The sequence below is a fragment of the Alexandromys fortis genome, unplaced genomic scaffold (genome assembly GCF_014885135.2).
Source record: "Alexandromys fortis isolate MF-2015 unplaced genomic scaffold, M_Fortis_MF-2015_v1.1 scaffold_67, whole genome shotgun sequence".
NCBI lineage: Eukaryota > Metazoa > Chordata > Mammalia > Rodentia > Cricetidae > Alexandromys > Alexandromys fortis.
Window position 1 is genome coordinate 1527340 of NW_026067945.1, and position 21692 is coordinate 1549031.

General features: G+C 45.2%; 1 protein-coding gene across 2 annotated transcripts; it reads left to right on the top strand.

Annotated features, from left to right (window-relative positions):
* Positions 1 to 661: 661 nt before the first annotated feature.
* Tm2d3 (TM2 domain containing 3) lies at positions 662 to 11962 on the top strand. Of its 2 annotated transcripts, XM_050149194.1 has the most exons (6): positions 670 to 786; positions 1018 to 1110; positions 2290 to 2474; positions 5605 to 5779; positions 6734 to 6809; positions 11648 to 11962. In XM_050149194.1, exons 1-6 carry the CDS (start codon positions 696 to 698, stop codon positions 11811 to 11813), a joined length of 786 nt encoding a protein of 261 aa, XP_050005151.1. In that variant the 5' UTR covers positions 670 to 695; the 3' UTR covers positions 11814 to 11962. The 2 variants fall into 2 exon arrangements, with proteins under 2 accessions (XP_050005152.1, XP_050005151.1); XM_050149195.1 differs by lacking the exon at positions 1018 to 1110 and having other exon boundaries at positions 662 to 786.
* The last annotated feature ends 9730 nt before the right edge of the window (positions 11963 to 21692 follow it).

Below are 21692 nucleotides of genomic sequence, written 5' to 3' on the forward strand. Positions count from 1 at the left end.
CTAACTTCGGGTTTGTCGAATGCCAGACACCATTTCATGTACTTTGTCACTTATCAGATGTACAAGTGGGAGAATGGGGAGTTTGAGGACCCCAAAGTGCATGTCAACAAAATACAGGCATAGGAAAAGGGGGCCTAACAACAGCATGTTTTCTGAGATACGCATGATGGAAACAGTGCAGATCGCCAAGGGCAGCTCCCCTCCTCACTGTTGGTGGTCTCTTGATCGGGCAGCGTTGGGAAAATCCCACACACTTGGCTCTTGTCCCAGACCCCTGAGGCTTGACCTGCTTTTCCCTGTCTCAGAGGAACTGTTGTAAGAACCGCGTGTTCCCTCCAAATTTAGACTGGGTGAAACCCAACGCAGGAGTCCTGGGTCCTGGAGCCTGGGACCCCAGCCACCTGACTCTCTTGGAGCTACTTTCCTAGCTGCATGGATCGGCGGAAATAAAATGAGTTAACATCATCACCGGCCTCTCCCAGACTCCCAATGGAAAGAGGGACGTCTCCTCAAAAGGTGTGAGGGCGGCTCAGCTCCTAGCCACCTCCAGTCGCTTGCTACCCATCTTCCGAATTGGGACCCAGCAACGCCCGCAGGCGGAGCCCAGCAGCAATGCGCCTGCGGGCCACGCCCTGTCACGCCCCCATCGGCGCGCCCCGCCTACTGGCCCGGAAGTGCGCACGCGCACCGGCAAGATGGAGGCTGCGGCGGAGCCGCTGTGGTCTGTCCGCCTCTTGTCCCGCGTGCTGCTCTTCCTGTCCCAGTGCTACGTTCTGTCGGGCGACGGTGAGTTCAGGGTCGGGGGCCGCAGCGGGCAAGCTGGTGGCACCAGGAGCCGCGGAAGGCCGGCCACAGACGACTGGGCGCCACAGCCCTCCGGGCCGCGGTAACCCAAAACCCAAGTCGTCCCGGTCGTTCCCGTTTCATGAACCTTTAAGTGCCCTGCGCAGCCCCTGCCTGTTAAGCACATAAACCAAGGGTACCATATCCCAGGATAACATGTTTCTCTAATTGTAGGATCCTTAAATTTAGAGCATTCGCAGCCGCTGGCTCAGGCAATAAAGGATCCGGGCCCAACAGGCATATTCACAGTAGTTCCCAGGGCAGCAGGTACTAGACATTTTCTATTCTAGTAAATGTGCATATTTCTTTGGAGTAGGTTTTCCCCACTTTCTCTGTTTCCGATAAGCATTTCTTTACGAAGTCACCTTTTGGTTTTGGCTATTTGTTGTGGTGTTGTTGTTTAGAGATGTAAATGAAGGGCACAGCCGCTTTCAGTTAGACAGGTTTGATGTTTGATTCCTTTTTGAAGCCTGACTCACCTCTTAATCCAGCCCCACACTCCTCATTTCCATTTATTTATTGTTGCCTATTATTTATTTATTCTTGCCTATTATTATCTCCCAATTCCTTACCACCGTTGTTTTCCCTTGAATAAAAGAAGTCTACAAAGCCTCCTTAATGCTGTGCGATACACAGCGATTAGAAGGGCTGGATAAATCCGTGGTTATAAACTTGGTGGGGTCGTGCTATCGGGAGCTTGAGGAAGTTACCCCTTTAGGGTCTTTGTTTCCTCAGTTTCTCCGGCAGCCACTGTAACTAGCTGGACCTATGGCCATTTCAGTTTTGTGATTTGAACCAGCCAGTCACACGGAGGTAGGAACATGAGGGGTAATGATAATTTTATAGAATTGGCCACTTTAGGCCAGCTTTCAAGTGCTTCTGTTTTGCTAAATGGATGCTGGCTCTCTAGGTTCTTCTCTTTGGAGTTCCATTATTTCAGTGACTCAGACTTGAAGCTGGCAGAGGTATTTCAGCGATTGTTATTTGGGCATACATACTAATAACAGTATTTTCTAGAACTGAGTGTCAGTGGCTTCATTTTTCTACCAGTAAATTCTGATGAAAAGGACATTGAAGAGATGTGTGTTCTGATTCCGGGTCTGTCGAATACTTCCTCTGGGATTTTGCACAGACTCTGCCTTGTTCAAGCTTTGGTTTTTCCCCTGTGCCTGTAGCTGTTGAGTCAAACTTGGACCCAGCACTTTGCTGGCATTGTATATCAATGAGCACTTACGGTTTTCATAGCTACTCGGGAGGCAGGGATGGAGTGCTTCTTACTAATGTCACCAACCAGGTTCCCAGCTCCTCGCTAGCTGGTGACAGAACCCCTCCTAGACTGCGGGTGTCCCAGACCCGAACTCTGTGCTGTCTGAATTCCAGTAATGTGTCCTGGCTAATGATTGGTCTCTCCACTGTCTTTCCTGTTCTTCTCATCACTGTTCCTAGAGAATAAGATGCCCTCTCACCTCCCAGAAAGTACCGAGATCCCCCCTTACATGATGAAGTGTCCAAGCAATGGTTTGTGTAGCCGCCTTCCTGCAGACTGTATAGACTGTGCGACCAATTTCTCCTGTACTTACGGGAAGCCTGTCACTTTTGACTGTACAGTGAAACCTTCTGTTACCTGCGTTGTAAGTATTGCAGTTTCCTTATTCCAACTGCGTGGAGTATAGCATTAAAAATGTGCCTTACACTGGTCAGACGCGGGCCGGGGATATCCAGAAGTGATTGATTATGGTCTTTTGTGACTCATTGCAGAGTATTTTTTAAGTCTTGCATTTGGTTCTAGGAGTTTATCTCAGTGGTAGGACATACCTTTAGTATGCATGAGGCCCTGCCCTCAACAATCCCTGACCCACTGCCATTTTTCTTGGGCTGAGAGGCTAGCTCAGTTGGTCGGTACTTGCTGTGCAAGGACAAAGACTGGAGTTTGGGTCCTTACATCATTGTAAAAATCTGGGAATGGCTGCATGCACCCATAATCCCAGCGCTGGAGAGGCAGACACAGGACCTTGAGGGCTGTCTGTCCCTTCTAGCTGAACTAGCACTGGATGTTGGCTTGGTTGGTAAAGTGGTTGCTGTGCCTACCTCAGGACCTGAATACAGAACTCTAGGTTCAGTAGAGAACTATCAGGGAAGACACTGGATGTCAGTCTGTCTTCCACATGCAGATGCACATATGCACACATACGAGAACACATACATAGTACACACACACTGAAATAGACATGATTATAAATAAAGCCTTCCACTTCCTTCCATACCGGGTTTTCTTGTTTCGGTTATGTTAACAGGCGGGCTGGGTGTTGTTGGGTGGCAGTGTTGCTCTGTGGGATTGGGAGTGTTAGTTTACTAGCCTAAGTCCTTCATGTGTAGTGTGTAGTGAGAACTAGTGTACAGAGGGATGGTAATGTTTTTACTACAGGTGAACTTGCAAAGGGATTTCTCTCATCAGTGGTGGGGATGGGGATGCAGCATAGTACTGTGACCAGTGCCCTGTTAGGGACTTCCCACTTAGTTATAAAGCCATTTCCATGACTAGACCAAGTCAGAGTGAAGCAAAGTTTATTAAAGTAGAAATATGTGATGTGCCTACTTTAGACTTAAGAATGAGGAGAGAGGGAGAGAAGAGAAAAGGACACTGCGTACTCCAAGTCAGACTCCTGGTTTCTTAAGAAAGAGTTGTGCTTAGGTGTCTTCACAGTGGCTGTAACTTTCTAAGTTACATTATTTAAAGGCTATCATATAAAAGATTTAAAGGATCTCCTATTTAAAATTTAAATGAAAAGTATGACCTGGTTTACTTAGTTTTCCTAAAGCACAGCCTTAGAAATGAAATTGCAGTGGTCTCGAGGAAGGCGCTGTTTAGGGCTGGAGGTGAAAGAGGAGCCCTAATACGGTTACAGCCGAGGCTCCAGACATTCTAGCCGGGAGTGAGTACTGGCCTTGTCTTAGAGAAGGAAGCATTGCCTCTGTGGATAGTTTTGGTTTTATGAGTTGACTTGACATTTTTAACTATAGCCTGCAGGAAACATAAACTAGATCTCAGAGCATGGGGCTTCGTTCCCTTCCCGTGTTCTCGTACGTTTTTCTTCTTTCTATCCGGTCTCTTTTCTTGGTGGTGTAGAGATGGGTTGAGTAGGTGCATGGCATACCTGGTAGCTCACAGGACAAGTAAGGGAGCAAACCTTCCAGGTAGATGGAAGGATCAGGTGTGGTCTTTGTTGAGAGACCCGAGCTCTGGTCCCGGTCTGGTCCTTATGTAAGCAAAGCACATGGCCCCACCTCAGTGCTAAGGTATCCTCCCTCTCTCCTGACTCAGGCTTTCTTGAGCTCTTGACACGTCCAGCAGAATGCAGTCTACCTGAGAGCCACATGGTGGCAGTCACGCAAAGCTCTCCGTGTGGTGTTTCTTCTGAGCCCTGTGTTGAAGTGCTATAGAAAGTGCACACCTCCTCCTCCTCCTCTTGCGCTTCTTCCTCCTCCTCTTTCTTTCTTCAACTTTTTTTCAGCGTATGGGTGTTTTGTCTGCATGCATATCTGTGCAGCCATGTGCCTCTGATGCCCTCGGAGGCCAGAAGAGGGCAAGGAATCCTCTAGAACTGGAGTTAGAGATGGTTGTAAGCCACCATGTGGGTTCTGGGAATGAAACCTGGGTTCTCTGGAAGAACAGTCAGTGTTCTTTTGGGGAGGGGAGTGTCCTTTTTAATTGGAAAAAGAAAAACACTTTTCTTACAATATATTCTGATCATGTTCTCTCCAGGATTCTTCCCAACTTGGTACCCACCCAACTCCACACTCTTTTTTTCCTCTCTTATAAAAACAAGCAAACAGAAACTCAAGAAACTTACACACACACACACAATGCACACATACAAAATTAGAAACTAGAATATACAAACAAAAGACCAATAAGATGAAAAATGTCCAAACCAAGCTATCTGAGACAAAAAGTCTGCAAAAATACCATTGAGTCTGTTTTGTGGTTTTGTGTTGGCCAACATCTACTCCTGGGCATGGAACCTACCCAGTAGTGTAGTTAATGTACCCAAGGAGATGCTGTTGGAGAGGAGCAGTTTTTCCTTTGAAAATGGGTACCAGTTGCAGATAGTTTCTTGGTTAGGGGTGGGAGCTGTCCACTCCCCACTCTCAGCACTGGGACCCTGTCTGCAGTCATTCTTAACCACTGAGCCATTTCTTCAGACTCTTATATATTATAAAAATACGAATGTACATTATTTAAAAGTTAACAAGAGTAGTGAAATACCACCCTGAGATAACGCTTTCTGGTTTCTGAGATAGGGTAGCCCTAGTTGTATTAGAACTCACTGCACAGACCAGGCTGGCCTTAAACTCAGAGATCTACCTGCCTCTGCCTCCGAGGTATTGGGATTAAAAGGGGTTTTCCCTTTTCTTTCTTTTATTATTTTTGTTTTGTTTTGTTTTCAAGAAGGAGGGTCTCACTATATAACTCTGGCTATCCTGGAATTCACTATGTAGACCAGGCTGTCCTGAACTCACAGAGATCCACCTGCCTCTGCCTCCTAAGTGTGGGGTTAAAAATATGCACCAGCACACCCAGTCCGTAGCCATTTTCCTTGAGTGACCTATATAGATGTTTCACCCCTGATGCTACTTAACCTGCTTCCTTTACTTACTGCTAGTCCTAAATAGAGATGTTTTAGAAATCTGGTGTCATGTGACTGTGGTCTGTTGATGTTCTAACAGCTCCATATTGTAACTTTGTGCTCCGGTCCTTAGGATCAAGACCTCAAACCCCAGAGGAACTTCGTCATCAACATGACTTGCAGGTTTTGCTGGCAGCTTCCCGAAACAGACTATGAGTGTACCAATTCCACCAGCTGCATGACAGTGGCCTGTCCTCGGCAGCGCTATCTGGCCAACTGCACGGTGCGAGACCACATTCATTGTTTGGGTAAGGAGCAGAGTCCGAGGAATCTGTAAGCAAACTTTCTGAGGTCTAAGACAAAGTGAAGCTCACTGGGATTAGCTGCCAGTCAGTGCAGATGGACTGTTATCTGCCTGAGGTAACAGGTTTCCCTTTGCACCATCTTTGCAGAGATGACTCATCTTCCGAACTTATACCCTGCTTCCTTCCAGGAGAGTGTCTGCCTCGTAACCTTGTCTTCCAGAATGACTGCCTTCGTGTGTGTGTGTGTGTTGGGGGGCGGGGGGCACGTAGAGGCCTGGAATTGGTATTGTGTGCCTTCTTTGATTGCTCTCCACTCTGTTGAGGAGGGTCGCTCACTGAGTCCAAAGTGTACCAATTCCAGTTCTCACTCGTCAGCTGACCCGGGCCTTTCCTGTCCCTGACTCCTCAGTGCTAGGATTGTGTGCCCACCCAGCTTGTCAGTGAGCTCTGGAGATGCAAACCCTGGTTCCCATGCTTGCACGCATGTGCTTTATCCCTAGAGCTGGCACTCCAGCCCTCCCGGACAGAACTTCTAAAATGCACTTGAGTCAAAGTGGGAGTTCCTTTCAGAACCAGCCCCTTCAGCCTGTGTTTTTATTGTTTTTCTATTCTGGGTTCATAAAGACAAAGGCATTTTCTTCTAAAAACCAAGTTTGGCTTTTCATGTTTAGGTCTATAATCCTTCTGGATTTGGTAGATGATTTAAGGTGGATTTAGTTTTATATTTCTCTCCACGTGGTTAGCCATAAGTTAACTAATGTAGGCACTGCATTTTTTCATTAAATGACAAGGATTTTGTTTTATGTCGTTATGTTGTTTGACATAGAAAATATTTTTGTAAAAAGATTTTAACTTCTTTCATATTCTAAATTACAAGACCAATGCTCATAAATAAGTCTCTAGGAGAGTGGTATTTTATGTACCCATAGTTTTGTTTTGTTTTTGTTTTTGTATAAGGTAACCGGACTTTCCCCAAACTGCTGTATTGCAACTGGACCGGAGGCTATAAGTGGTCAACTGCTCTGGCTCTGAGGTATGCTTTGGTCTGCTGAGTTTAAATGCTCCTAGGGTGTCTTTGGGGTTCGTGGAATCTTGTAAACAATATACTCAGCCAGTCTGGTCTTCACCTTAGCCTCCCCCTTACGGTAGGTAGATGCTAAGAGACAAGAGTGGAACAGTAGATGGAGCTCTGTGGAACTGAGCAGCGTTAGCTTCCTGCCCTCCCCTTTCCCCTTCAAATGTGACTTGTTGGAACTACTGTTACAGGGTCTTAGAGATTGCCAGCAGCCACCTGAGTCCCTAAAATGCTGCAGACTGTTTGATACAGGTCTGTAATACGTATTGTCAGTGATTTACTATAGCCAGTAGAAAGAAGTGTGCCCAAACTGAAAACTAGAAAAATAAAGGAGAAGTTTTAATTTGAACATTTTGTTTTGCTGTGCGTGTGTATGTGTCCATGAGTAAGTGTATATGTGTGTATGAGTGTTGCCCAGCATACATGTGGAGGCCAGCAGATAATCCTGTGGAGTTGATTCTCTCCTTCCCCTTCTGCTTGGGTTCTGGGGATGAGACCTGGGACCAGACTTTTGAGGCAAGCACTTAAACCTACCGAGCTATCTAGTTGGCCCAAAACAAAAAAGATTTTAAATTACCTATAATTTTGCTGTCTAGAAATTGTATACCTATAACTCTTGCATAAAAATGCATGGGTATGGGGCTGGAGAGATGGCTCAGAGGTTGGGAGCATTGCCTGCTCTTCCGGGGATCCTGAGTTCAATTCCCAGCAACCGCATGGTGGCTCACAGCCATCTATGGTGAGGTCTGGTGCCCTCTTCTGGCCTTCAGGCATAATGCAGAAAGAATATTGTATACATAATAAATAAATAAATAAATAAATAAATATTTTTTAAAAAATTAATGGGTATTAGGGAGAGGTGGATGATTCAATATGTGGAGTGCTTGCTGCACAGGCACGAGAGCCTAAGTTCCGGTCCAAGCAGCCATTGCAGCAGTGCGTGCTGGGTCCAGTGGTTCCCAGGGGCTGGTGAGCTTCGGATGCAGTCAGGTGTTGACCGAGGTTTCTGTCCCACCCAGTCCTGCAGTCATTCAGTCCCAAAGAAATACACAGTGGTCTACATTAATTATAAACTGGTTGACTTATTAGCTCAGCCTTCTTATTAACTCTTATTACTTATATTAACCCATAATTCTTGTCTGTGTTAGCCACGTGGCTGTACCTTTATGGCAGGGCAGTCACATCTTGCTTGCTCTGTATCTGTAGACTGACTCTTTCCTCTTCCCAGAATTCTCATTGCCCCACCTCTACTTCCTGCCTGGCTACTGGCCAATTAGCATTTATTTAAGATACAAGTGACAGGGTACAGACCATTGTCCCACAGCACAGAGTTAAAGCAAGAACTCTGAATCGGATCTCCTTTGTTTAGCTTTTCTACTGATCATTATCCATAACAACTTGTAACCAATATTCTAAACAAAGGCAAGCATACATAATCCACTTTTTGGGGATGTGGGCATAGTTTTCCAGGATGCTTCCTGCTCCTTGGAGGCACTGATAATCTTTCTGGGATCTAAAGAAAATTTAGAATTGTGATCAAGTCCTGACTGGAGTATCCTGTGAGGTTTGATCATCTCAGGCAGCAGTCTTTGAACTGTTCTGGATGTAGAACTCAGACATCTGGGCCATTCCTCCTACTGGAGATTTCTCAGGGGGGTCTTCCTTGGTCAAACCTGATTTTTCTTAATGCAGAATGAATCCACAGTCCCTCATTTCTTGTGAAAACAAAAACAAAACCTCTTCTCCAAAGTAACATATCTTGACTTCAATTTTATAGTCAAGGCATTTTCAAAATATATATGTTGGATTAATTCAACAGCATCTGTAATCAAATGTCTTTTAGCAGCTGTTGCTCCTTCCTCAGTAGACATGCAATTTAAAGACAACACAACAGCATCCAGACTCTCTATGTATTTTTCATCTTTACGTGGTCTTATTTTAAACTCTATTCCTTTTACTTTTATTTTATAATTTTTCGCTTTTTGAGACAGGGTTTCTCTGTATCTCTGGCTGTCCTGGAACTCACTCTGTAGACCAAGCTGTCCTTGAACTCACAGAGATCTGCCTGCTACTGCCTCCCAAGTGTTGGGATTAAAGGTGTGCACCACCACAGCCAACTACTCTCTTCTTTCTTTCTTTCTTTCTTTCTTTCTTTCTTTCTTTTTTATTTTAAGGACTTTAACCTTTTTCTTTCCCACGCCCACATATATATTTTTAAACACACTGTAAACCATTTAGAGTTTTTTTTATTTATTTATTTATTTTTTGGTCTGAATCTATCTTTACTGTATATCTCTCTTTTTCTGACCACATGAGCCTTTAATTTGCTAAACAATATAGCTAAGATTAAAGCCGTGGGTTTGATGGCTGGATCCATCCCATTCAATAGCTTTCTGAGAGTCTAGCCTCATGGCAGAGGTACTGGCCGAAGCAATGTTTATTGCCACAACTCTATGGCATTTCAAGGTCCCTGCCAACACCAAAAAGCATGCGGTCAGCTTTTCATCAACACCATTTAAGTGTTTCATGGTAGCTAAAGCTGAGTCAGGAAGCCTCTCTTAAATGAAAGTGCTTCCCTCTAGCAAGCAGAGCCCACCTGAGAAAGTGCTGCTATCAAGAAGCTGTGCTTAACTCTATTCTTTTCTACTTGAATTACTTCCTAAGCTCTCTCAGGCTTTTAAGTGGATTTGGTCAGCCCCACGTTGGCATGCCATTCTGTTGACTGAGGTCTCTGTCTCACCCGGTCCTGTAGTCATTCAGTTCCAAAGAAATACATAGAGATCTACCTTAATTAGAAACTGGTTGACCTATTAGCTCAGGCTTCTTGTTAACTCTTATAACTTACATTAACCCTTAATTCTTGTCTGTGTTAGCCATGTGGCTTGGTATTTTTATGGCAAGGCAGACACATCTTTCTTGCTCTGTGTCTGGGTGATGACTGCAGACTGACTCTTTCTTCTTCCCAGTATTCTCATCGCCCCGCCTCTACTTCCTGCCTGGTCGCCACGCCTATAGTCAGGTGATTAGGTGATTAATAAGAGAGCAGGGCAGCTCAGGTGAGCCTCTGACCCCGCTCTGCACACACACATACTACACACTGCATGCACAGAAGGAAAGGAAATACACTTGTGTGTTATTAAACTTTAAACGGTGTTTAAAAGAAGTATACCAGCTCTTCCCATGGAAGGAGAAACCAGGAGGGACTTCAGTGGAATGATGCTGGAAAGTTAGACCTTGAACATCTGAAGTCTTAGGCCGGAGACCCCAAGGCCTGTAGTGTGTGGCGCTAGGCAGGGTTCCCTTCCATCTGCTGTTGACATTTTGGGCCAAATTCTTTGTCCTGTGCCTACTGGGAAGCCTGCTGGCTTCCTGATCTACTACTACTAATTGTCAGTTTTGGTAGTCAGAATCTCTGCAGATGTTGCCTAAGGTCCACCTTGGTGGCAACAGTGCCTAGGTTAGGGTCTAGGCTGAGGAAAGAGAAGGACCCTTTCTGGGAAAAGGGATAATTGAAAACTAGAGGACTCCATGGAGGAACACGAGTGCGACCCAGTAACTGTCTCTCCATCAGCTCTGTCTGCAGTGGCTGAAATTAAAACGCATGGCTGACTTTCAAATTGTTCTGTTCATTCATTTTGCTTTTTGAAATTGGTTCTTACCTGTAGTTCTGGCTGGCCTGGAACTTACAATGTCATCCAGACAGGCCTCAACCTCACAATGATCCTATCTCAGCCTCCAAGCACTGGGGTTACAGGTGTGAGCCACCAGGCCCGGTGAGACAACAAACCAGATCTCATCTTAAAGGAGTGTGGTCTGACGGAAGATTGCAATGATAGCATTCCCATGACACCCTCACCTGGGATCCCTTCCGCTGTCAGCATTTCCCCCATGTGGTACACTGAACAGCTGACTGGAATTGTGAACGCATTTTGTCACAACTCAGCCTAGGCTATTCAGAATGTTCACCCTGAAGACAAGATGTCTGCAGTTTTGCTCCAGAATGCTCTTGGTTCCTCAGCCCCTCAGATACCAAAGTCATGGGCGCTCCAGGTCCCTTTTATCAAGCGGTATAGTGCTTGTCCAGACCCCTGCACATCCCATGCCTTCACCTCCCATCCTGAGATGGCCCGTGCCATCCAGTGTAAATGCTGTCATTTGTGGTTTAGGGAGTAATGGCAGGAAAAGGTTGTGCTTGCTCAGTACAGGTGCAGGCTTTTTCTCTTAAGTATTCCATTCAGTTGGCTGAGATGCAGACCCTTCCTCTGGATACAGGCTGCTCTGCACTGGGGGAGGGTGTAGGACCCCAGCAGAGTTGGCCATGGGTGGGTGCCTGCTGAAGCTGGTCCATGGCTCCCATCCTCTGCACTGTTATGTGTGCTTGAGCCTTTCCCTTGTACTCCAGCTTGTTAGATCTTAGAATGTAGAGGAACTTTAAGAATCCCTCTCTAGGGAGAAGTAACTAAGATCAGGTGATTGATCCGGGTCTGCCAGGTGTGTTAGGAGCCCGAGACTCAGTTTCTCACTCCAGACCGGCACTGCAAGCTGGTCCTCGCAGTGAGGAAACGCTGGATTTCAGTAGAGCTAAAAATTGTGTGTTTCCTCATGTTCCCCTGCTACCAAGAACCGAGCCCCCAGGGTGTCACACATGCTGAATTCTTTATTTTTGCCTTCTTGTCCGTGATTATTTGGTGTTGTAAATGTAGAATCCTGAGGAGATCCTCTGGGATCCTTTCCTACCGTGGTGCTAACTACCTGCTGCACCCACGGAGTCGGGACCATTCTGTCTTTCTCTGCAGCATCACCCTTGGGGGATTCGGAGCAGATCGCTTCTACCTGGGCCAGTGGCGCGAAGGCCTTGGCAAGCTCTTCAGCTTCGGGGGCCTGGGAATATGGACGCTAATCGATGTTTTGCTGATTGGAGTTGGCTATGTGGGACCGGCGGATGGCTCTTTGTACATTTGACTGTGGTTACCTACTTCAGAGAGCAGCAGCTAGGACAAGTCCTTTGTGTGGAAATGGACGTGTGTGAGAGGTATATTTATGTTTTTAATGTACAGCATCTGTACTTGGCTTGCCTTGATGAAGGTAAAATAAAGAAATGGAACACTGAACCATGACTACCTAGAGTTTATTTTTTTATTTGCCTGAAATCCTTTTGTTTTGTTTTGTTTTCTTTTGTTTCTGTGAATTAAAAAAAAAAATCTTAATCTTAAAGCCAGAAAAACAAAAAGGGAAAATCCTCTGTTGAAAGTCCTGCCTGAGTCCTGCTGTGTCCCTTTATCTCCCACCTTCATGCCCTTCGGCTGTCGGGATGGGCGGGTTATTCTGTCAGCTAAAGATCTTCCCTAGACTCCCATCATCTGTAAGTCATGAATGGAGCGCCATCGTAGTGTGACCTGTCCGCAGAGAAATAGTTCTGTTGAGTTGGTCATGATGGATTCTGTCAGTGGCGTGAACAGTTGCTAAAGTCCTGAAAATCAATGAAAACGCAGACCGCTTTATATCCAGAACAGCTTCCTGTGCGTGTCCTGCGCTGAAACGTTGAATAACTATCACAGCTTACTTACAGAAGTACAACATTGGTTCTTTTCCCCAGCACACCGCTCCATTCTAACAGGACGTGGTCATAGTTATCTGGATCATTGACACAATGGAAGTTTTTTTTTTTTAATGGACTTCTGTGTGGCAAGGAGTTTTGAATGTTTACACACGGAAGGGAAATTAATAACACTTTAGTCCAGAAGGAGCCTTGCTGAATGTCAGTTTTGAAACAGTAACATTAGTTCTGCCCTTCGTATCTGCACAAGACTTTCGCCAACATGCCAGATCTAGAAACCCTACAGTGTCTCCGGGAAATATTGCTACAGATCTCATGGGGCAGCCAGCCATGGTGCCTGTCATCCTGGCATTTGCAGCGACTTTGAGAATAGCCTGGATTATGTAGTACATTTCAGGCCAAACTGTCTGCAGAGACAACCCCTGTCTCAAAGGAAAAATAATCCAGGGGGCAAACTTCATATGATTTACTAATTGTAGGCTACCTGAAAGTGCCATCAGGTCGCTGTGGTGGCAATGACCCTTTCAGAATGGGAGTCTTCTTCCAGGACAGGCTCCAGAGCTACAGACAAACCTCGTCTCAAAAACAAAAACAAACCAACAACAACAAAAAACAAACAATAAAAAGAATGGGAGTCTTCTCTGATCTCTGATTAGCCATGTGGGTGTAGCTGGGAGCAGTTCCAGTTCTGACCACTAGAGGGCGCCTCCCCCTTATGTTTGCTCCAGTGCCGTTTACTGATATAGCTAAGTTTTGCTTTTCCACCCAGGAGCTGGCCTTGTGCGGAACACAGCAGCGCTTGCAGCTGTGTGGACTTTTCTTTCTAAGGATCAGTGACTACTTCACTGTGATACTTGGTTGAGCAGGTATTTATGTAGAAAGTAACTTTTCTTTTTCCTAGAAGCAGCCTTTTGCCATCGATCTCTTCCTCCCCTTAGCTCTTTGAAAATGACTGTAAGCGTTTTCATTTGAACAGCCGCCTGAGGTGGAGTAAGGAAAGCGACATTGGGATGTGATCATGAAAGAAATAATTAATAATTTGCTGGACGGTTGACCATCCTTATGGCCTCAGGGGTCTAGGATAACAAAGCAGCTGTATTAAAAGGGGGAAATGCAAACATTGAGCAAAGGAGTTCCGCGTGAACTTCCTCCCCAAATACTACAAAGTTTGCCGGAAGGGATAGCTTTTGGCACCAATAGAGAATTAGCCCGTCGTGTGCTCAAAGGCTTACTCTGTGAGATCCGAGACAGAGTCTTTCAAATTGTTTTAAATAAGTTCACAACGAACTTGAAACAGTGATAAACTCACGCCTGACCCCTGAGAGAACCCACAGGAAGAGCCGTACTTGCAGAGGCTACCAGAGACGGCACCGTTCGGCACAGAGCCATGGGAGCCAGCTGGCAGCAAGGTGCTCACTGGGCTGGTCTCATGGAAGGTGTAACTCGCTTTATATGCTCATGGTGTGTCAAGTTGGAGGCCTAGGTTGTCCAAGATCAAAGCGCTGTGGTCCATCAAAAAGTACTCCGCGTTAACCATAGCCTGGAGACTATGCCACCTTCCCGTTTTCCTTTCCAAGTGAGTTTGCTCATTATTTTTAAAATCAGCTTCATCCAGCACACATTTCTATAGCAGTATTTTTTGTTACTATGTAGCATAACTGGCCTCTAACCACATTCCCCTTTGAGGCCTTGTTTCCATCTGAAAACATCATGAGCCAGCTGCATTTGATGTGGTCAGCCAATGTAAACTGGAACTCCGGTTTATTTGTGTGTTTTAGAAAGAGATAGGTGGAGAGGAGAACGTATATGAAGCTGGATAGGAAGGGAGGCAGCTGGGGGAGGGATGCATAGGATAAAAATATTCATGATATCAAATATATATGATATTTTTATGTGATATTTTGAAGAATAATTAAAATATTTTTTTAAATTTTGCATTTTTTGGGGGGTAGGACAGTGGTGGCGCACGCCTTTAATCCCGGCACTTGGGAGGCAGAGGTAGGCAGATCTCTGTGAGTTCGAAGCCAGCCTAATCTACAGACTTAGTTCCAGGACAGCCAAAACCCTGTCTGAAAAACAAAACAAAACAAAAAAGAGAACTGACAATCAAGGAGTCTGCATGGGTCTGACCTAGGCCCTCTGTATATATGATAAGGTTGTTTGGTTTTCTTGCAGGCTTCCTAACAGTGGGAGCAGGGCTGTCTCTGACCCATTGCCTGGTTTGGGACCCTATTCCTCATCCTGGGTTGCCTTGTCCAGGCTCAATAGGAGGGGAAGTGCCTAATTTTACTGCAACTTTGTATGCCATGTTTGGTTGATATCCCTGAGAGGCCTTCCCTTTTCTGAAGAGAAAGGAGGAGTGTTTTGGAATGGGGGAGACCAAGAGGGGAGGAAGAAGGGGAAGCTGTGGTCAGGATGTAATATATGAGAGAAGACAGAAAAACAATAAAAACCCTGAAAATTAAAAATTGAAAGGTTTTGTGGTCGTAGGGACCATGCTTAGGGTCTTGCTTATGATAGGAGCACTCTACCACTGAGCCATATCTCCATTTCTTGGGATCATGTACTCTTGTGCCAAAAATCTATATTTGGCATAAAGATACTGATTTCATGGAGCCCTTCCAACATGGAGGGGACATGGATTTGAACTCACTGGAATAAACACATTCTGGTTATGAATATGTAGCCCCCACCTTTTGACACTTTACACCTTGTAGCACCAAGTATGAGCTCATATTTATATTATAAATATATTATAAATAAATAAAAAATATAATATAAATATATATTATAAAAATTTATAGATAATATTTAACACATTATATTTTTTTCAAGATGTATTTTCTCTTAGCATGCATGCTCAAGGCCTTGAGTTTGATATCCATTAAGTAAATAAGATTACTAAATTAATAAAAGGTTATTTTAAATCCCTTTACTTACTTATTGTCAGGTCCAAAAGAAACTCCCAATTCTCCAAACCCCAAAAGGAAGTCTGAATATTCAGAAATGGCTCATCCTGGATCATAAATGGATTTCTAGTGGTTAAATAAAAGCCAGCATTCCCCAGGAACTTCTACCAAAAGGGGTCTTCCTCTACCGAAAGAAGTCATTTCCTTACCTCTGGCAGGACAAATGGCTACCTGCGATGACCATCAGAATATCAGAGTTCATGGTGACCTCCAGTCTTCTTCAGTATCTGAATCCCTGTTACATATTCCAAAGTCCATGCTATAGCATCCTAGCCCTTCTCACCTCGCCCTGTCCTAAATTCCCTCCCGCTCACAGGCTTCCCTCCCCAGCCACTCATTCTCCGTATAAGCCTGCTGGTTTCTATATGCGCTCTCTCATCCTCTCTATGTCCCTTTCTCCTTGTCTCACCCCCATTCCCATTCTCCCAGTTCTGTTCCTGCTTCTCTCGTGGCCAGGTTCTCTAGACTTTTCCAGAGAGCTCTGACAGTTCTCTCTAATATCTACAATAAAAAGCTTAGCTATGCTATGGAGCAGCCATGTTCTAGACTTTTGAGACGATCGGTCTCGATTACTGACTTGATTAGATTTATAGGTCCCCAGTAAGTTAATTAAATGCACCCCTGGATGTGTCTGTGAAGATGTTCCCGGAGTGGCTTAGCTAAGGGGGAAGACCAGCCCTGGATATAGAAGGTACCGTCTAAGAGGCTGAAGGCCTTGAGCCCCTGGGAAGGTGATACAGGGCTGTATCTCACTGGTGTGTGCATTTCTGATACCCTCACCTGTAGACATCAGACTCCAGGTGTCTGAGTTAGGCTTTCTTTTGCTGTGTAGAGACACTATGGCCATGGAAACTCTTATAAAGGACGATCTTTAATTGGGCCTGGCTGACAGTTTCAGAGGTTTAGTCCATTATCATCACGGTAGGACATGGCGGTGTGCAGACAGATATGGAGCTAGAGAAGCAGCTGAGAGGTTTACCACTTGATCCAAAGGCAGCAGCAGGAGAATGTGTGCCACACTGTGCATGCCTTGAGCACCTGAGACCTCAAAGCCTGCCCCAACAGTGACATGCTTTCTCCCACAAGGCCACACCTACTTCACCAAGACCACTCTCCTAATAGTGTCATTCCCCATGGGCCAAACATTCAAACACGAATCTACGGGGGGACATACCCATTCAAGCCACCACCCCAGCTTCTTGAGTCTTTGCCTGAGGTCCTCCCTAGAGGGCTTCCTGACCTTCAGCCTTGGAGTGGATGGCATCATTGATCTCTCTCCTGCAGCTTCCATTCCTGTGGACTGAGCACAGCATGGTTTCCCTGGCTTTCCTCCATGCACAGAACCACTGGAGGAGTGTTCTGCCTCTGATGCTGTGAGCCAGTGCATCCAATCTCTCATCACGGTCTATCTACCTATCTATCGTCCATCTATCTGTCTATTTATCTATCTTTTTCCTAGTGATTCTCCAGAGGACCCTAATTAATACATATCCTTTCATCCCCATTGTTCTGAGGCTCCTTCTGCTGTCAGCATCCTTTCTGTTTGAAAAAAAAAAAACATCTGAGCATGTTTTGTTTTGTTTTGGAGTAGAAAAACACATTTTCTTCAATTTCCTTCACCCTTATTTTAACCTTCATTCCTGGAAGATGGTTTTATTGAATACGTTTTTCTGGGTGATGAGCTTTTTTTGCTTGAGCGTTTGCCTTTGTGGCTCTGCATGAGGTGTGCCTTTTCTTTGACAGTCTTCAAGTTTTATTCTTTGCAAGCAATGGTGCCGTGAAACCATCAGGCCGGACAGCTCCATGGGGGAGGAAGCTTATTGTAAATATGAAATTGCTATGTGAATGTCACTCAGGTGTATAAACAGAGACTATGGTTCCATTTCCTAGCCACCCAGACCCAAATAATCACACAAAAACTATATTAGTTACAATGTTTGATCAATGGCTTCAGCGTATTCCTAGCTAGCTCTTATATCTTAAATGAACCAATTTCTATTAATCTGCGTATTGCCACAAGACTGTGGCTTACCGGTACGGTTCTGATGTCTTTCTCCTTCGGCAGCTACGTGGCATCTCTCTGAATCTGCGATCTTTCCTCTTCTATCTCTGCTTGGATTTTCTGCATTGTTATATTCTGCCCTGCCATGGACCAAAGCAACTTCTTCATAAACCAATGATAATAAAACTTATCCACAGCATACAGAAGGAACCCCACGCAGGTGGCAGAGAGAGAACAGCTGGAGACATTTGGAGGGCTTCAAAGCTGCCGTCGCTACCTCTTGGGAGGCAGAGAGGAGTGAAGGCATGCTCAAGGGGGTGGGGTGAGTGTCTGGTTATGAAAAGAACAGGGGTGAGGGTAGCTGTAGGGAGGGAGTTTTGCAAGCCAGAAGAGTCTGAAAACCTGGCTTTCATGCCTACAGAGCCCAGGGACTTTGATATGCATTACAGGTACAGGTTCAAAGGAGCCTTGAGTTAGCTGGGTTGTGATGTGTAACTAGATGCCCCATTTTCTTGAGCGGGGGGGGGGGGGGGGGGGGGGGGGGGGGGGGGGGGGGGGGGGGGGGGGGGTGGGATATGGGATTAGGGAAGTGGCTCTCGCTCTGAGGATGGTGGGTGCCAGCTTTTATCTACCTGGCCAGCAGTTTTTCTTTTTGCCCTGTCAGCATCTAGTCTGAGCTGAGCCCAGGCTGTCATTTTGGGGAGTTGGGACCTAATAATTTTTGGCTTCAACTTTAGACAATTTGACTTCAAGTTAGTAGACATGTTTTGGGACTAGTGTGGTGGTAATATACTGTGGTATCTTACTCCATTCCCTTTTGGTATCTTGGCTTTGGATTCTCTGAGATCCTTGACTCTCCAGTTTATTGCTAGTTTTGAAACAGTCTTAGCTATTATCTCTTCACGTATAGCTTCTGCTCTGTTCTGTGACTCTCCACTTGCACATATGTTGGTCTATCTACTGGTGCCCTGTAGCTCTTGAATAGTCTGTGCTGTTTTTATTGTATTTTCTCCTATTTGAATGATTTCTATTTTTGTAATTTCAAGGGTTTTGTTTTGTTTTTTAAAATTTACCGAAAGCTGTATTTATTATACTTACGTATCTAATTTTCATTGGTAACGTGTGTGTGTGTGTGTGTGCCTGTGTGCCTAGTGTTCTGCTTTGCTAATACAATTCCCATCTCTCAGACACAATTCCCATCTCTTCGTGCTGGTTGACTCGCTCCTGTGTCACTTTCAGCAATGCATTAACATAGCCATCAGAGTTGTTTTATAGTTCCCATCTGGTTCTTCCAACTCCCTGGGCCATGACGTCTCTTTCTGTAACTTACCCCATCTCAAGATGGCTCCCTCCATCCTTTTTCTTCAGTTGAATTCTTTGATGAAGGCCCAAGCATCATTTGTATGAACTCGGATAACTACGGGTCGGCAAATGCTCACGATGTTCAAGCACGCTTTTAGTGCAAGGCAGAGTCAGCCTAGCTGGGGGCTGAGGTGGGTTTGGCTTCTGTCGTTGCTAACTGCTGCCCTCAGCACAGCCACAGCCTCTCAGTTCTCTGCCAGGGGTCGGGGGTGTTCTGCTTTGTGTTTAGATGGGGACTAGACAGGGAGATGGTTTTCCCTGAGCTCCGCATGTCTGTGTCACAGAGGGCTGTTTTTGTACCCTTACCTCTTCTTCAGGGCAGAATGTCGGCTTGTTGCTGAGTGCTAGCCTTAGAGTAGGGTGGTTTTCTCTGCTGTTCTGTTACAGCCTTGTTCTCAGATCCTAAACCTCAGTGTGGGGCTTTCGAGGTTTTTCTGCCTCTCCCTCCCGTGGTAGCTAACTTCTGCCTTGTTTCTGCAGCAGTTCTTGTACAGGTGTTTCCCCTCTACCTGCTGGCAGCAGACCTCTGCTTGGGATTGGTGTCCTGTCTGTCTTTCTTCTGAAATGAGTCGCTTTTGTCTCTGGTCCTCTTACTGGGTCTTTCCCTGTGTGCTTGGGGGCTCAAGGCTGCTTCTGCCTCTCCCAGAGACAGATGGGTTCGCGTCTGGTTTTCTTCAGAAGCAAGGAATTTTTACCAGAGCGGGGCCTTTGCAGCATGGAATTGGGAAGGGCTGGGATTGATAGACCTGCACACTCAGAGCCTGTGAGATTGGGAGCTCCTTAGTCTTCTCCGAGATGCAGACATTTTCCACTAGTAACCCCGGGGTGAACAGTCAGCTTCTGCCCTGCTGCAAATTTGCATTCCAGCCTAATCTTGACGACGCTGATTTCCTGCTAAAATTTACCTAATGCTCTCACACCTGATGGTGGCCATAGGCATCTCCCATGCCCTGCCAAAGGGTGTGATGAAGCAGTTTGAACCCAATTTCCTAGTAGGGCCAGGTCTACTTGAAATCCAGTTTATTTGATGTTTCGCATGCTCAGATCTCTGCTCGTTCAAAACAACAACAACAACAACAACAACAAAGTATAACTTTGGTGCATTCTGTGCATTTTTGTAACTGATCTCTGCGGCTTTTCCCCGTTCTACATGGATGATAGCAAGAAGGAAAGGCTGTAAGTCAAAACTGCTACCACTGAAACTTGTCTGCACATCTGTCTATCATTGTACTGTTGTGGTGGTGGTGGTGGTGGTGGTGGTGGTGGTGGTGGTTTTCTCAATTACATTGTTTTAGTGCACTGGTTCTCAACCTTCCCGATGCTGCCACCCTTAATACAGTTCCTCATGTTGTGGTGACCCCCAACCATAATATTATTTTCATTGCTACTTCATAACTGTAATTTTGCTACTGTTATGAATTGTAATGTAAACATCTGTGTTTTCCAATGGTCTTAGGCGACCCCTGGGAGAGGGTCTTTGGACCATTGAAGAGGTCATGATCCAAAATTTGAGAACCGGTGTTTTAGACTGAGAAAATGGTTTTATTTGTTTGTTAGGTTGGTTTTGTTTTTTTTTTCCGAGACAGGGTTTCTCTGTAGCTTTGGAGCCTGTCCATTTTTAAGCTGTGCGATCTGTCTTCTCATTTGCAGCAGAGGCAGGGCTAAAGATTATTCCCTTAAAAGAAATCCCAGGGCTGATATGTGATTAGAAGGCCACTTAACTCCTCTTTGCTTTGGAAATTCTCAAATTGGCTCATTTAAATTTTTGTGGGGTCTCTGCAGTCAACTAAGGCAGCATGTCTCATAGGTTCATAAGACAGAATGAAATGTGTTGTCTTTGGTTAAAAAAAATTTATGTGTGTGTTAGATCTATCTGTCTGGCCTAGCTAGTGCTGGAGTATGAACATAAAGACAGACATTTTTGTGATTACCCAATGTTCCAACTTCTATGAGTATGTAACTAATTACTTTAAATCTTAGTGGTTTAAAACAGTTCTTTATTTTCCAAGATTCCTGTGGATTTGGCATTTGGATAGACACAGCAGAATGTGTGTGACCTCACAGAGGGAGACTCAGAGGCTGGAGCCATAATCATGTGATGATCTGTGAGTCACGTGCTGGAGGCTCCTCTGCACTGGTCTCTTCAGGTGGGTGTGGTTTGGCTCAGCCCCAGTGTGGTTGAACTTTGACCCCCAAAATGTTTTTGTCCATTACACATGATCTTAGTGTGCAGATGTTAAGAGGTGGTGGAGTTTCAGGAGGCGGACTCTAGTGGGATTTGCTCAGGTTATGGGGTGTACTGTCCTTGGAGGGACTAAGGTGGTTTCTGTGGGATCCTGAACCAGTCCTTGCAGCAGTGAGCTATTATAAAAGAGTGAGCCAGACTCCTGAGTCACTCTCTGACTGTTTTTTTATCACCATGATCTCCCCCTTTTGCATATGTGCCCAAGATGCCATCACCACAATGGCCTCATCAGAGCCGAGTCAAGAACAGTGCCATGTTCTCAGATTTCCAGAAACGCGAACTAAATGTGTGTTTGGCTCCATTATTTCATAGAAATCACCTCAAATATTGCTGTCATAATGGGAAGCAGGCTACTGCTGTTGGCTAGGCAGCAGCTGTATAGCCCATCCTAACTCAGCTCCGAAAGTCATGCATCAGCGGTCATTCAACAGGCCATTGGTTGATCCAGTCACAAATCCCCACCCACATTTAGGGGAAGTAGACAAACTCTAGCTCTTAATGAGGGAAATAAAAAGATCTGAGAAAAATCACTACAAAACTAGAGCTATTTTCATAAAATACAATTTGTCACAATCAATCTGTAAGAGATGGAGAAGATGAAAGAAAGCTGACTACAGTTGCCTAGGAACCTGTTCAGAACCTATTAGAATTTTCTAGTTCTTTCCCCCCCATGATTTGTTGTTGTGAGACTTTCTGAGAGATATGA

Bases quoted from the DNA above. Each gene is read 5' to 3' on its own strand.
- Tm2d3 (XM_050149194.1), top strand. From the start codon at position 696: ATGGAGGCTGCGGCGGAGCCGCTGTGGTCTGTCCGCCTCTTGTCCCGC. The intron at 787-1,017 runs GTGAGTTCAGGG...CTCTAATTGTAG, and splicing joins CTACGTTCTGTCGGGCGACG to GATCCTTAAATTTAGAGCAT. The intron at 2,475-5,604 runs GTAAGTATTGCA...TCCGGTCCTTAG, and splicing joins AACCTTCTGTTACCTGCGTT to GATCAAGACCTCAAACCCCA.